The 16,954-nt window shown below is 36.4% G+C and overlaps 2 protein-coding genes across 2 annotated transcripts; both read right to left on the bottom strand.

Annotated features, from left to right (window-relative positions):
* Window positions 1-6,064: 6,064 nt before the first annotated feature.
* LOC140879141 (putative late blight resistance protein homolog R1B-23) lies at window positions 6,065-7,890 on the bottom strand. The gene is made up of 2 exons (XM_073282802.1): window positions 7,199-7,890; window positions 6,065-6,965 (listed from the first exon to the last, which is right to left on the bottom strand). Exons 1-2 carry the CDS (start codon window positions 7,888-7,890, stop codon window positions 6,065-6,067), a joined length of 1,593 nt encoding a protein of 530 aa, XP_073138903.1.
* Window positions 7,891-11,879: 3,989 nt separating this feature from the next.
* On the bottom strand, window positions 11,880-14,808 carry LOC140883412 (putative late blight resistance protein homolog R1A-10). Its single transcript, XM_073289858.1, has 2 exons — window positions 13,033-14,808; window positions 11,880-12,657 (listed from the first exon to the last, which is right to left on the bottom strand). The coding sequence occupies exons 1-2, from the start codon at window positions 14,775-14,777 to the stop codon at window positions 12,126-12,128; spliced, it is 2,277 nt and encodes a 758-aa protein (XP_073145959.1). The 5' UTR covers window positions 14,778-14,808; the 3' UTR covers window positions 11,880-12,125.
* Between the last annotated feature and the right edge of the window lie 2,146 nt (window positions 14,809-16,954).

Below are 16,954 nucleotides of genomic sequence, written 5' to 3'. Positions count from 1 at the left end.
ACAATTAATCTATAGAAATTCAATTTATTAAAATCAAAGATTCATGAATATGTCTCAACCAAGCTACGTCAACCTCTAGACTAGAAAAGTTTAGTTCATGCTCGAATTCAATAAAAAGCAAATAATGTTTAATATCTCAAACATAATTCAACAATCAAAAGAAAATAAAAAGAAGAAACAAAGCCGTAGTCTTTCTTCCGTGTCCGGTAGAAAAGTCTTCGTCTTCGTTCCAAGCAATCTTCAGTTCTTCAACTCCAAAAACTCACAGAAGTGCTCTCTCGAATATTGTGTGTATTGGTGGCTGATAAATCCTTTTATGACTCCGAAAAATCCCTTAAATATGACCTAAAAATCGTCCAAAATAATACCAAAGATATCCCCAAAGTTTCCATAAACAATCGGACTCTAATATTCCAAATAGACAACGGCGCGGGCGCGCCGAAAATAGGGCAGGCGCACTCTCAGCTCGCAAAACATACTTTTAAACATTCTTCAACAGCACGGGCGCGCCTATGGTCAGCGCGGGCACGCTCTCAGCTCGACTTTTCTTCTTGAGCTCTTCAGTACAGCGCAGGCGCGCCTAAGGATAGGGCGGGCACCCCTCCAGCTCGAACTCAGCCTTTCTCTTCTCTTTTCCAACTCTTGAATTTCCTTGTAAACTTCCATCTTGTAAGCTTATTTCCACTTGAACACATCGAAGTCCATAACTTCCTACAAACACAAAAACAACAACAATTTCACGTAATATCTACCAATAAATTCCAAATGTCAAGTAAAACCATATACAAATTAAGTGCACAAAATACACTTATCAAGTGTCGCAAAATTCCACTAAGGTTTTGGTACAATATGGAATTTTGGAGAATCATAACGTGTGTATACAAGAAATGTGGTGTACAAAGATGTGTTGCTACCCAATAATGTATGCTAACTTTCAAATGCCACCATAAAATTTCAACATAAAACTTATAACATATATTTATTATTGCAATAGTTACAATGATTATTTTCATGTTTTATGATGTTCAGGTAACCGAGTAAACAATTTCAACAAGTTTGATGCCAAAGAAACAAATGACATCGAGCACACGAGAAGAATTCAACAAAATCTTCATCCATCAAGTAACAGAGTATGAATTCAAATATATTGATTCATTCTATTATGTATTCGACTACATTAACATAAGTTTAGATCATTTTTATTTTTATATTAATGAAAAATGCAGCCTAGAAGATTACAAATAATTAGTTCCGGATGGAAGATTACTATCGGGATAAATGTGCATGACTTTGGGAGATGGATTTTAAGAGTTTTTCGAAAACTAAAGAGACATGTGTGAGTGAACTATGCATACTATTTCATTAATTTAACTAAAAAATATGATATTCTAACATTGTTCATTTAATTATAGTGCGAAACGTACTGCTTGGATAGAAGGATGAGATCTAACAGAAGTATGATTTCTTATACCTAATGTGTTTCTTTAAATTTTTTATTAATTCATATTGTTAATTTTCTTATGTGGCAATGGTGCAGAGAGGCATATTGGTTAGACGAAAAATGGAAGAACATACTTTATTCAGGCACACATATTAGAACTAAGAATTGAAAATTTAGTCCTCTTACTACTTATATGTGCACATGATTTAATTTATAATTTTTCATATTCTGATAGGAAAAAAATAAGATGCACAAATGACGATGACATTCAAGTGGTATTGAATCCATATTATACTTTCTTACTTTTAACTTTAAAACAATAAGTTATAGTAGCTACTGATGCAATATGTTGTTTTTAACTAATACAAATAACACAATTGCAGTTTTATGACCAGCGTAAATCAGAAGATGACGGCTCCCACTTACCTTCATAAATGCAAGGTAGCACTGAAATACCCTGCCACGACACCTGTTATGTAACTATAGACTTGGAATACAACAATGAGATACCACAAGAGGACAACTTCCCAATAACTTCATACATGCAAGGTCACACCGCTATACTTATTTTATTTATAATAATGTTGATAGATCCATGTGTTAATTTTTGAACCAATATTTTGGTGGAATTTATGCATATATGGTATATCAATCCCTTCTGAAATTTTTTTTGATTTTTAAAATTCAGACGTGCAAGGTGACAATGAGATATCAAGAGAGGACAATTACTCTATAACTTCATACATGCAAGGTAACACTGGTGTGCTTCTTTTAACTATAATATTTTCAATCAATGTGTTAATATTTAAATCTTTAATTTTTTTTTATAATTTATGCTTCTTAAAAGATAAATCAAGTGCACAAGTGTTTCATTTGTGTTTGTTCAACTTGATGTGCTTCTGATTACGATTTCTGCATTTTTAAAATAAACATGTTTCTGAGTTAGACTAACAGTATCTTTTAAGTAGAGGATTGTTGTTGTAAATGTTGGTATATGCATGTTGGAAGAGCATAACATTGATCTGGAGAGCAATGGAGTTCAGAAAATGGTTAAATTCTTTGAGGTTAGAAATATGATTTCTACTGTCACTACTGCAGCTCCGTTTTGTAAGGAACTTGTGCGGGAATTCTACTAAAATCTTACTGAAGCAGTGAAGCATCCAAGATTTGTAAAGTATGAGAAAGTGTACGTGAGAGGACAGATCTTTCTGTTTAGTCTAGCAGTTATTAATGGCTTTCTGCGGACATCTTTAGCTGATAATGCTGATTTACCCTCTTTGGATAAGATGATCTCTGTCATTACAGGTGGTCAAGCCACAATGTTTCCAGCTCATCCTAAGAAGTTATCTGCTTCCAAGCTCACCTCCATGTACTCTGTTTTGCACAATACGGCGGGGAAGACCTGGACTCCTTCTAGGAATTCTACAGTGGTTACCAAGAATCATGCTCTTGTCTTCTATGCTATTGGTACTGGATCCACCTTCAACTACGGCCGACTTGTGTTTGACACAGTCATGGCCTTTGCAGACTGTGCACAACCTACACTTAAGCTACTGACCGGCTAAATCGGTATGATTAAAAATCAATTGGCAAGCGTACCAGGTCAAATTATAATATAGTGGCCAAAGTCCAGATGTCGAACCCACAGGGACTGTAAAAATATGAATACCAAAATATATTTATTCCTACTTAATCTAGACCAAAGAATAAAGGTGATTCAGATTTTAAACTAAAAATTAAAATTGCAAATAAGATTAAAATAACTAAAATGCAGCAGGAAAATTTGGATTTAATTCAAATTTGGGAAAAGCTTGATCAAGGACTCACGTAGGTACTAGACAATTCATGTAACAAGCAGCCGATCTAAGACATCAGACTTAATCTTAATTCACGGGAATTTTCCTAATTTGTTCGAAGGGTTATTTCTAGAACAATCAAACCTATTCAAATATTTATGAACTAATCTTTCGTAATTCTAATCAAATTTGAATGCATGAATAACTGTGAAAATTTAGTTTACACCCAAACCGCATAATGAAACCGAATTCTATTTCTATTCAGTTTTACACTATGTTGAATATCGAAGTGATCAAAATCGAAACCTCCTCTGTCGACTTGGAATCAATTAACAAGCAAACAAATAACTGGCCAAGAAACTTGCAAGACAAATATAAATTCGATAACCAATAAAATCAAATCAAGTCTGAAAATCTCAAATAAACAAATCAAGTTTTCTAAATAAATTATTTGGCCCAATCACGTGGCCTTGATCGAAGAAAAACTACTACTCACTAATAAACATGATTAAACAAACCAAGTCTAAAATCATAAAATAAAAAATACTAGAGTAGAAGAAAAATTGAAGAATTGTTCCACAGCCGCCGTCAGCCTTCGTGCATAATTAAAAAGACATAAAGTTCTCAAAAAGATAAAAAAAATTTCTATTTATAGGTCTGCACCAATTAGAATTCTCGTGACCTAGAAATTCTCGAACACATGCGCCCCGAACACGCGCGCGCGCCCCTTTAAAAGTCAGTGACTTCTGAACACCTCTCGCGTGCGCGCGGCAAGGCAGAAGCTCGCGCGCGCGCGGCTTCCCTTCAAGCTTCTCTGGTTATTAATTCTGCGCGGGGGGGGGGGGGGGGGGGGGGTTAGGAACTCACCCGCGCGTGCCTTGGCTTTGATGACTCTGGAGATTACTTCTGCGCACGCGCGAAGAGTAGACCTCGCGCGCGTGCACCTTGTCCGCACAGATAGTTCCGAAAATGCTTTAGTTTCTTACAAAATTCAACCAGGAGAGTATAATACATGCACATAAAATAAAATACTGACAAAACTCACAAAAATAAAATAAATGCATGCGAAATAAATATAAATTGACATAAAATAATGTATACTAAACACACTTATCAGCTACCATCCTTGATCTATTCTATGCTGGTATCTCAAGAAATTGAGAAGGACGATGATGAATCTCTTATTGAGCCTGGAGAAGTGTTGAAGATTGCACCTGCATTACTTAGAGGAAACAGAAAGGTAGACCTACCTTGTTCTGATTCAAGTGTTGCTGCAGATGTTATGATAGATGTTTTCAACACCTCCTCTGCCACTGCCATCTTTGTTCCACCCTCCACATCTCAATCCATGGATACAACCTTCATCACAGCTCAACTACTACATACTGAACAGAAGACCACACAAGCTAGCTAAGACTGATCTAGCCTATTATGAAGGGTTGAAAGCTCATTACGAGAATATGCTTGGTAGAGCTATCTCTTCTGGACAAAAAAAAAAAGGAGATGATGGTGATGAGAATGATGGCTCGTCTGAGAGCAATAAATTTTAGATTGGTTTAGTTGGTTTAGTTTAAATTTTGTTAGTTTAAGTTTTGCTTCTATTTTGGTTTTATTATTAGGTGCTAAGTTGTTTTGCTCTGCTCCTAATCAAAACTGTTTTCTCTTATTTGTGTTCTGAATGTCTTATTTGTTTCTCCTTTTATACATGATTGATGATCCGAAGTGTTGTAGCTAGATGTCGCTAACATATTGGGACAACACCTCTGCTTATACTTAAGAAGAGAATCCGTTCTTATATTCTGGGGGAGTTTTGAAATTTAAGGGGAGTTGGGAAATGCGATGATTTGTTTTGAATTTAATGTATTTTGTCCAGAAAGGCAAAAAGGAGGAGATCATTGAAAGAGATATTTTATTCCTTCAATATTCCTTATGCCTAAAAAGATTTTATTTAAAGTTTTTTGTCTTTCTTGGACATGAAGTATCTTTGAGATAAAGTGTTAAATTATTTTTTTCCTTATTTAAGTAGATTTGAGATATTATTGAGTTTATCATCATAATATTTATTATCTCACATCTAATTGTTTGATTTCTCAATCTTTGTCGATTTGGTTTGATCAAATCTAGAAGAATCCTATGCATACAAGGAAACAAAGAAGAGAAAGATTCTTGCCTATATATTGAAGAAGGCGTGTATTACGAGAGAACGACTGATATAGAGTTTTTCTAGAGAGCTTATGCACGTGTATTCTGAAGTTTTTCTGAAGCTTATTTTGGTTTATATTCTTGCTTGATTGTCTTGAAGATTTGAGAGCATTAGAGATCGGAGATTTGTGTTGCTCTCGTGGTCGCGTTTTGGCATCAAGAATTCAACTTCTTGCTCTGTTTTCTTTATTCTATCTTACATAGAATTTTTAGGAGTTATTTTGATTTTTTTTATTTTCTCACATGTTTTTTAGAAAATTAAGTTTGACAATAATTCACTAGTTTTAGGGTTATGTAAACTCTTTGATTGTTTTCTAGTAAAATTTTTGCCTTGAGGCGTTGCAAGAGTATAATTTTATATTTTTGCTTAAATATATGAGTCTATTTATTTGGTTGCTAGTTTACTTTATTCACGTTTTTATTATTTTCCACTGCATATTACTCAATGTATTATTTTGGGTTTGAATCGAAACAAAATAGTAAACTTTTGATTCTGGAGACCTTGATCGTGTAGCCTCGTCCCACTATTTGCTTCGATTAATTGTCAAACAAAAATATTTAGTCGAAAGAAACACAAATTCTTACAAAATTCTATTTCAAAATCAAATACTAGCATAACAATTGTTCAAAACAAAACATTTTCTCCTTTGTAATCAATGACACGAACACGAAAAGCGTCGTTTCCATTTTCATGTTGATGCTGTTGAATTTGCTTGGCTGAGTCCACCAATGATATTTTACACTCATTCAACTCGATGTATTGAAGCGAATCTATTTCTTCTACGCCACTAGGAAACTTATCAATCCAAATGGCACGATCGAGAATCAAGCTTTCGAGGCATGGGAAGTGCTCTTTCTCCATTTCCCACTTCAGTAAACAATCTAAGGAAGAATGGAAATACTTGAGTTGAGGAAATTGACCTTCCTCTGTTCTCCACTCGTAAGCTTTATCGACTCTAATTCTCGTAATGTGGAGCACTTGAAGATTTGGGAATGACCCGATTATGTTCATATTTTCCCAATAAAAAGGGACTCCTTCTAGATATAACTTCTTTAGACCCATTGGAAAAACATGCTTCCATGTCATTGAGTAATCAGTAGAGAAGTTGTAGTACATGCGGATTTCTAAGTCCCCGAGGTTTAGTAACTTGAAAAGTCTGTCGAAATTAAAATCACCCCAATTACGATTCTCCATGTAATATCCAACTTTCAATTTCTTCAGATTCACAAGTATTCTGATGATCTCTTCCTCGAATATAAAATCAATCATTGTCTCAATTGTTTGTAGACCACTTTCGTGAACAATATTTCCTATGTCAGAGGGATAGGTTAAACGAAAGGAGGTTTCCCAGATCAGATGCCTTAACTTCCACGCCTTTAAAATTTCATATGGTACTTCCAATATATTACGGCCTATTCCGTAGTTCAAAAATACACGAACAGTTTCGAGATTGGGATGTTTTGATATCAAGACTGGTAGTTCACGATAGCTGGATGGGGGTGAGCTTAATGAAAAAGCAAAGTACCTTAAATTGACGAATGTAGAGAATACATAGGAAATATTCTCCGAATAAGCACGGGTGCATCCAAGATACAGACGTGCCTTGACCGTACATGTAGACTTGGAAATGATAGTAAGCTCTCATCAAATAAAATTGAACATACGCTCAAATCGTTTATATTCAATCCGGAACATCTCTCGACGATTTGAATTTTGAGGCGGCGATATGGATTCTCTATGAATTCTTTATATGGATACCTTTTGGAACGCACATGATGATGAAAAAACCACTTTTCTTCAGCTTTTGTTATGCAAATCTCCCTCAACATATCATGGATTCCAACGGTTTCGAGTTTCCCATCCGGACCTTTCTTGCTCACTAACACCAAACTTCTCTCCACAAGATCCTCCAAATAACGTTCCCCCACATCTTCCAAGCATTTGAAGTGATGGTTTGGTTTCAGAAATCCCTCGGCAAACCACAACCTGATTAGCTTCGAAACATATATATCAGAATCTTCTGGGAAAGCTGCAATGTATAGGAAACATGGTTTTAGTCGCAGAGGCAACCGATCATAACTAAAACAAAGTATCTTTGAGCATTGAAGCGCAATTATAGGCTCTCTAGAACTTATATTTTCCGAAATATTTCCCCACACTTGTTCGCTCATCGCGTTGCCTGAAGAAAGGACTAGTCCTGCAACCACCACGATGGTGAGTGGAAGTCCGCCACAATCTTTGGCAATCTTTTTCCCGACTTCCACGAGTTGGGGAGGACAAGAATATTGTTGTCCGAAAACCCTTTCTTGAAGTAGTTTCCAACTTTGATCTTCATTTAAAAAACTCATTCGGTGAACAAGAGTATCTGAAGATCCTGCATGAGCAGCCAACTCCAATATTCTACTCGTCAACAAGATCCTACATCCATTGCCGTCATCTGGAAATAACATCTTCAAATCGTCCCAAGCCTTTGTACTCCATATATCATCAATCACAACGAGATATCGCCTTCCAATGAGATTTTGATACACTATTTTTGCCAGTTCTGCTTCGCTCTTATCCCAAGATTACTATGCATGCTCTGATACCATAAATGTAGTGACTCTTACCAAGATCACCTACTAATCAAAAACTCAAGCATGCAATTAACTTAATAAAACAGTAAACCAAAATAAAACTGCGGAAGCAATAAACATTATACAATCTCAAGGAAAAATAATCTGCAGATCTCCAAATAGTTTATACAACCAAATCGAATAGTGTATTATCCCAATACATCAAAATAAAACCCTAGGCGAAGCTCCACCTGGCCAACCAATGCCTAGTCCTTCCTGGATCCACCCGCCTCATCAAATCACAAATCTGCCCCATGGAATAGGGTGTCAGATACACAAAGTACGAGACGTGAGCATAAAACGCTCAACATGAGAGTATGAGTATACATGCATGCAAGTGTACCGCCTACTGAACTATAGGCCAAGAATCAGATAACAAAGACAGACCGGGCCCACGTATATAGCACGTTGTGCCGTCTCTTCAGGAGGTGGCTCCCATACCGAATACCAGTGGATACTCCGGACCCAAATCGATGGAAGTTCATCCACTAACAGGATAGGATAAAACCCTACTACCAGAAATCTCAAAAGAGATAGCTCAATATGCAATTGTATGCAGCATAAAATCATGTCATGTAAATCATGCAGTAACATAACACATACATACTCAGTTAGGATATCTCGAACAGTACTTTCATACCTCAACTACTAGGCAAGCTCTACCGGCTCTAGGTCCACACCTATAGTCCGCGCTACAATGCCAAATGATACTAATATCATTAAAGTGCTCCAAAAGCTTTGACTAAGCTATTGCATACTCTTAAATATTTTTAGGAAGCAAAAGCTATACATGCGTCCGTCGTCAGCTCTTTGATGTCGATGCCCCTAGAACTTGGGCACAACTCCGCTGCGACTCCCGAACGCCTTGCTGACCCCCGAACCAAGCCTAGGAAGGCTAGAACTACTAATATAAGCTTAAAAGGAAAGAGAAATCACGGAATTGGCAAGAAAAAGTGAAGCCTCGACCCTATATTTATAGGACACAATCGGAACCTCCGATGCAGCATCGGAGCTTCCGTTGTTGCTTATCCGCCACGCGGCAAAATCTCATTGGCTGGTTGCGGATAGGGGATATCGAAACCTCCGTTCCCGATCGGAGCTTTCGTTGTCCGACACGTCATGGATGACGTAATACTATCGTAGCTTCCGTTGCACACCGGAGCTTCCGATCGCCATCGAAGCTTTCGTTCCCTACAACGGAGCTTCCGTTCTGCTCAATACTCTAATTGCTTATTTTACGTCGATTAATCCCTTAATCACCTTACTTGGTTACGGGCTACTACAGTAGCAACCAAATCCGGATCCACTACCTAATCATAGTTAGAGCATAATTATGCATGCATTTAAAATAAATCGCTGCGGAAGACTTAAATAAAAACTGACCGGCAGAATACAACTGATTAAATAAACCAATATACAACTCAATCAAATTAAATTATCCTAAGGGTAATTAAAACCTACAGCTAATCCTGTTGTCTTCACTGGTCATTGGCTACTCCAAGATCTTGGTTCTCAGCCCTGCACCTACACCTGCCCCGTCGAATGGGATGTCTAGATATACAGAAAATACTGGACGTGAGCTCTAAGCTCAATACGCAAATACGAGTAAACATACAAATATGATGCATGCAAATGACAGGATATCCATATCTAGGATAACTGTATACAACTGCTCAGAATGACGCTTAGGACTGAGTGGCACAACCCGGGAATCAAACCCTGCGTACACTGCTCATTCCTACCGAACGTGGACCGTATCCTACATATGCCAGTGCCGGCTAACCTGTCGATCGCGGGGCGCTCGACATCAACCGTCCAAACAGGGCTGAGAGACCCTACATGGCTCATCTCAAAAGATGGACAGACACAATATGATATGCACATGCTGCAGAATAATATGATACACAATGCAACATATAAGCATGCAAACCCGCTGACTATCTCAATCAGTACTTACGTACCTTACTACAGGCAATCCTAGCAGTCCCACTCTAGGTTCCAAGCCTATCATCAGCTCTACAATGCAAATACTCATGCATCATTATTTAAGCTTTAAAAACTTTAACTAAGCTATTGCATACTCCTAAATAATTTAAGTAGACCATAGCTATACCTGCGTCCGTCGTCATCCCACTGATGGCGACTGCCTCAAAACTTAGGCACAGCTCCGGTACGACGCCAGAATCGCTCCGCTACTTCCGGATTCCCAATAGGCCACCTAGAAAGCCTAATACTAACTAAAGAAAGAGAGGAGATGAGGAAAAGGTGCAAGAAGAAATGATCTCGGCTGCCCCTTATATAGACGACGATCGGACCGTGCGATCCCATGTTCGGAGCGTTCGAACTCGATCGGAGCCTCCGATTCCTACATCGGAGCGTCCGATGTCTACCATGCGTCAACACCCATGCATGCAACCATACACCTGTCCCGGACTCAGATCGGAGCCTCCGATCTACACCATCGGATCGTCCGATCCCTCGGTACCTTCTTGTCATAATTCGAGTGTTCTGGATCCATTTTTGGACTCTGTTAATTCATCTGAAATTTCCTTAATTATTTTTTAATTAATCTAAACATGATTACATGATTAATTACTCATTAATCGTAATTCTGGATACGGGTCACTACAGACGCCGGAGACTGACGCTACAGTGGTTCGAACGAGTGTGTGGATGTACCCAGCGGAGTTGATCCCAGATGGTACTGCATACTCATTGGCGCCTAGACTTAGCAAATATTGAGATAACCAGTACCTAGTCATTTGTATGCACCATAGTAGGTTTGTATACTCGTGTTTATCGTATTAAGTGTAGTTGTTCACGTCCAGTGTTTTGTTTCTTGGACACCCTATTCGACGGGGCAGGTCATGGATTGACGACGTCGGTGGGCCGAGGCAGGGCTGAGAGCTAGAGCAGTGGTTTTCATGAGTTTTCATTACTTCAGGGGATTTGATTTAGTACCTTCGATTTGGTTGTATAACAGTTTATTACCTTCGGGTTTTAGTCACCGATTGTATTCCGCCAATTTGGTTTGTAAACCTGGTTTATAGTTTTCACTGTTAATCGCTCTTTTAGCTTTGATTAAGTTATCTTGTTTGCATGTTTAAGTAGTAGGTGATCCGAATAGAGTCGCTACAAAGGATAAACCTTCACACACAAGACAAACAAATAAGTCAAAAACGGATCCACTTGACGAAGACCTTTTAAGGATAATCATCACCAAAGATAGAATGATTTAGTCTAGGAAACATATGTGACAAACCTCATAACCAGTTTAACCCATTTCTTCGCAAAGCACAGCTTGAGCATAATCGGTTGTAAAATACTCCACTTAACTTTGTCATGATCTTTACTCATATCGAGCTTTAAAGCTACAAATCCTGATTTGTTCTTCATGTTGTTTCATATACAATGCATGCACTCAAAACCCACGACCGCATTATCCAAAACCAACCATCCTGGTATGAAATCGAAAAATATTGTTTTGATTTGAGATCAGAAATTTCTTATTCATGATTTAAACCAAATAAAAAATAAACAAATCAACATAATTATTTAAAATGAGTAATATGCCTCTTTAACAAATAAACTAATTAACGTGTATATAAATATATTATCTTCTATCTCAAATATATATATATATATATATATATATATATATTATCTTCAATTTGTTCCGTTCATACTATCTTCTTTTTCTTTTTTTTTTTTTTTTTTTTTTTTTTTTTTTTTTTTTTTTTAAGAACCCGTTCATAATCAGCTATTTTTTCTCTCTAAAAAAAGAAGCAGCTATTTTTCAAGAACAAGAATTACGTGACCTTGAACTGCACAATTGATGTTTATGGCTACGTAATTTATAATATTTTGATATTTTAAGAAATAGATTGGCAAATAATTAAAGTTTTGCGGTTTAATTCGAGACAAACAGAAACTTTTTGATTTTGGAGACCTTGATCAGCGTGTAGCCTCGCCCCACTATGTGCTTCGATCAATTGTCAAGCAAAAATCTTTCGTCGAAACAAACACAATTATTCTTACAATAATCTTTCAAATGCTGGCATAACAATTGTTCAAAACAAAACATCTTTTCCTTTGTAATCAATGACACGAACACGAAAAGCATCGGTTCCAATTTCATGTTGCTGTCTTTGAATTTTCTTGGCCGACTCCACCAATGATTTATTACAGTTCCTCAACTCGATGTATTGAAGCGAATCTATTTCTTCTACGCCACTAGGAAACTTATAAATCCAAATGGCACCATCGAGAATCAAGCTTTCGAGACATGGGAAGTGCTCTTTTTCCATTTCCCACTTGACCACATAATTCAAGGAAGAATGAAAGTACTTGAGTTGAAGAAATTGACCTTCCTCTGTTCTCCATTCGGAAGCTTTATTGACTCTAATAGCCGTCATGTGGAGCACTTGAAGTTCCGGGAGCGACCCGATTATGTTCATATTTTCCCAAGGAAAAGGGACACTTTCTAGATATAACTTCTTTAGACCCATTGGAAAAACATGCTTCCATGTCATTGAGTAATCGGTGGAGAAGTAGTAGTACATGCGGATTTGCAACTCCTCGAGGTTTCGTAAATTGGAAAGCCTGTCGAAATTAAAATCATCCCAATTACGATTCACCATATAGTATTCAACTTTCAGTTTCTTCAGATTCACAAGTATTCTGATGATCTCTTCCTCGAATACAAAATCGATCACCGTCTCAATTGTTTGTAGAACACTTTCGTCAACAATTCCTATGTCAGAGGGATAGGTTAAACGAAAGGAGGTGTCCCAGATAAGATGCCTTAACTTCCGCGTCTTCAAAATTTCAAATGGTACTTCTAATATATTACTGCCTAATCCGGGCTTCGATATACGAGCAACTACGGTTTCGAGATTGGGATGTTTTGATATCGAGACCGGCAGTTCACGATAGGGGGATGATGAATAGAGTGAGTATAAGGTAAAAGCAAAGTACCTTAAATTGACGAATGTAGAGAATACATAGGAAATATTCTTCGAATAAGCATGGGGTGCATCCAAGATACAGACGTGCCTAGATCGTACATGTAGACTTGGAAATGATATTAAGCTCTCATCAAATAGAATTGAACGTACGCTCGAATCGTTTATATTCAATTCGAAACATCTGTCGACGATATGAATTTTGAGGCGGCGATATGGATTCTCTATGAATTCTTTATGTGATGAATACTTTTTGGAACACACATGATGATGAAAAAACCACTCTTCTTCAGCTTTTGTTATGCAAATCTCCCTCAACATATCATGGATTCCAACCGTTTCGAGTTTCCCGTCCGGCCCTTTCTTGCTCACTAACACCAAACTTCTCTTCACAAGATCCTCCAAATATCCTTCCCCCACATCTTCCAAGCATTTGAACTTGTCATTTGGTTTCAGAAATCCCTCGGCAACCCACAACCTGATTAGCTTCGAAACATCTATATCAGAATCTTCTGGAAAAGCTGCAATGTATAGGAAACATGGTTTTAGTCGAAGAGGCAACCGATCATAACTAAAACACAGTATCTTTGAGCATTGAAGCGCAATTGTAGGCTCTCTAGAACTTATATTTTCCGAAATATTTCCCCACACTTGTTCGCTCATCACGTTGCCTGAAGAAAGGACTAGTCCTGCAACCACCACGATGGTGAGTGGAAGTCCTCCGCAATTTTTCGCAATCTTCTTCCCGACTTCCACGAGTTGGGGAGGACAAGAATATTTTTGTCCGAAAACCCTTTGTCGAAGTAGTTTCCAACTTTGATCTTCATTTAAAAAACTCATTCGGTGAACCAGAGTATCTGAAGATCCTGCATGAGCTGCCACCTCCAATATTCTACTAGTTAACAAGATCCTACTTCCATTGCCGTCATCTGGAAATAACATCTTCAAATCATCCCAAGCCTTTGTACTCCATATATCATCAATCACGATGAGATATCGCCTGCCGATGAGATTTTGATACACTAGTGTTGCCAGCTGTGCTTCGCTCTTATCAGAATATTGTTCTTTATAAATCTTGAGAGACTTCAAAATCCCTGAAAGAATCTCTCGCTTTCGATACTCTTGTGACACTGTGATCCATGCGTACATGTCAAAGTATTGAGAAAGGATTGAATCCTCGTAAGCTTTTCTAGCTAGAGTCGTCTTCCCCATTCCTCCCATCCCGAAAATCGGGATAATTTGGAGCTTAGCTTCATAATCGTACAGTCGTTCTTTGATTGCATTCAAGTCATCATCAAATCCCACAACCAAGTTTTTGGCTGTGGATGAACGATCATTAACTGGAAAAGAATAATATTCGGATGGGAGAATATCTTGAGTTGTTGTGTCGCTGTTATTCATCTTCATCGTCTCTTCCCAAACAAAATCAATCCTCTCAGACGCCATGGTTAAGTCTCCATCCAAGTTCTTCACCTCTGAAGAAGAACTCCCATCTTCATGATCAGTAGTTGATACCCAAAACAAATAAGAATCCACGAAATCTTGAGCTTCAAATGCAGCTTTTCTGATCCCATTTCCCACACAATCAAGTTTGCCATGATGCTTATCTGAGTAATCTTCAAGGAAAGTGGCGATCAAATCAACTTTTTCATGGAGAGAAAAGATTTTTTCTTTGTGAAGTGGATCTACGTACTGTTCAAGATCCAAAATTTGTTGCAAAGATCGAGCAAGAGCAAGAAGCGCAGCATAAGCAGCCATGGGAGGAAGCTGAAAACAAAAATGATGCAGATTGCAGCATGTGGGATTGGAAGACTCATTTAAGGTTCTTAATTAATTAATTAGCATGTGGGAAACAGCTGGAAGCAAATAATATTATATTATTAATTAATCATTGTTTCGAATTAAAATTTAAAATATCATTCTAGTTGTAGTGCTCTGCATGATCTCATGGATTCGAGTCAACTATAAAATAAAAAATTTTCTCCTAGGATTTAAACTTTTAAATAGCACTTGCTTATATAGGATTTATTAAATAATTTTTCACAAAACGTAGAGCTTGGTTAATGTCGACAGTAAATTAATTTATTTGTTAATTGATAATTTTTTCTTCACTAATTTTTTTTAACCAGTTTCGCTTTCAAATCAATACACCATCCATTTCAGTTAAATGGTCCTACTAATTTTGTATTTCAACAGAAATGAGAAAATAAATTAATATTAATTAAAATTTATTTTATATATTTTAATTAATATTTATAGTGATTTTACGTGGTTTGGAAATTAATATTAGTTAAAATTTTAGTAAATAAATATAATATTTAAATTTTTATCATAATTATTTTATAAATTAATTTTAGAAATATTAACTGTTTTCAATAATGTTAAGTTCTATATATAACTATTTAATATAAAACGATTCGTATATCCACATATAAAATAAAGATCCATTAAGCTTTAATTTATTTTCTCATTTCCGTTGTAATAAATATATTTTAATTAATTATAATAATTAGGCGATAATTAACTATTTTAATTTAATTATTGGAAAATGACATTAATCAATTATTTTAATCGAGCGTCCACCGTTTCAAACGACGTTTTACCATAATTGTGCAAATTTTTTCGATCTACGTTATTTTTGAAATTAAATTTTTATTAAATTAAAAATAAAAAAATCCCGGGAAGATTCATTTAAGTTTCTTGAATGTATAATAAATAAATAAATAAATAAGTAGTTGACTTTTTCTATTAAATTTTTATTAATTAATTAATTAGTATGTGACATGTGGAAAACAACTGGAAGCTTTTGCTACGTTTGGTAGCTAGGATTACATTGGATTTATATTATAATACGTTTGTCTCGTTTTTTTTGTGTTAGAGGAGATATCTGAGGGCCCGATGCTATTTCATTGTTTCAGGGACAAAACGATTTATTAGAATCCATCGGTGGACCAAGGTATTGCGAAACAGTGTTTGTGATTAGTACTGTTTCGGACATTTGTGCCCTTTACCTTAATAAAATATCTCACCCTTTGCCCCCTCGTAAACAATACACCTGTTCGCCTCCATATTACAGTAGTTAGGGGTAATTTTGGTAAAAGTAGCATAGTCCAACTTTTGATCCTAACACAAAAAACCAAACAAACAAATTATTATTTTTAAAATATATTTCATAATTATATTAAAAAATATACTTATCCTAGTACAGTAATTAGTGCATTGAATGATCTCATTGATACGAGTCAACTATAAAATAAAAACTTTCCTCCTACCAATTATTGTAAAATCAATTTTAAACTTTTAAATAACACTTGCTTATATAAGATTTATTAAATAATTTTTCACAAAGTGTAGAGCTTGGTAAATGTCGACACTAATTTTAATTTATTTGTTATTGATGTAGACTGGATCTCACGTCCCTTCCGTTTTTTTTTTTTCGTACAACTATGCTTTCTTATTCATTAATTTAAAGTTTTCTTCGAACTTTTGCAGCTATAGTGGACATCGTATTTCACGGAATTGTTGGAACTACGACAATTAAAGCTCGGAATTGGTGTACACTTTCACGGAATTGTCCGTGGGTTCATACACTAAAGTGGAAAAATCAAAGCTCGGAATTGTTGCATCAACATGTTCTAGGACATCGTATTCCGTTAGAACTACGACAATTCCTTATTTCACGAAACGAGAGTTGGACATAGTATATAGAAGAAGAGAAAAATGCTTAGGCGAAGGGTGTTCATACCTTCGATGCGGGAAATAATGAAGGGAGGAAGAAGCGGCCATGAAAGATTTCTAATAGTGGAGTGGAGAAATGTTAGGGCTAAGGATAGAAATGTCAAAAATTAATTAATCCAAGATATTGTACACATTTATATCGTTTGGTATCATGAATCATATGTATGATTGTGAGACCCCTGTCCCACATGAAAAAA

Source organism: Henckelia pumila, chromosome 2 (assembly GCF_033568475.1).
Source record: "Henckelia pumila isolate YLH828 chromosome 2, ASM3356847v2, whole genome shotgun sequence".
Lineage (NCBI taxonomy): Eukaryota > Viridiplantae > Streptophyta > Magnoliopsida > Lamiales > Gesneriaceae > Henckelia > Henckelia pumila.
This window is presented reverse-complemented; position numbering and strand designations above follow the sequence as displayed.

Excerpts from the sequence above, each read along its gene's own strand:
- LOC140879141 (XM_073282802.1), bottom strand. The coding sequence starts at position 7,890 with ATGTTATTTCCAGATGACGGCAATGGATGTAGGATCTTGTTGACGAGT. Across the intron at positions 6,966-7,198 it reads CATCATGTGCGTTCCAAAAG|GTACTTTGCTTTTTCATTAA; the intron begins GTATCCATATAA and ends CGTCAATTTAAG.
- LOC140883412 (XM_073289858.1), bottom strand. The coding sequence starts at position 14,777 with ATGGCTGCTTATGCTGCGCTTCTTGCTCTTGCTCGATCTTTGCAACAA. Across the intron at positions 12,658-13,032 it reads TCTACATTCGTCAATTTAAG|GCTTTCCAATTTACGAAACC; the intron begins GTACTTTGCTTT and ends TAATTTCGACAG.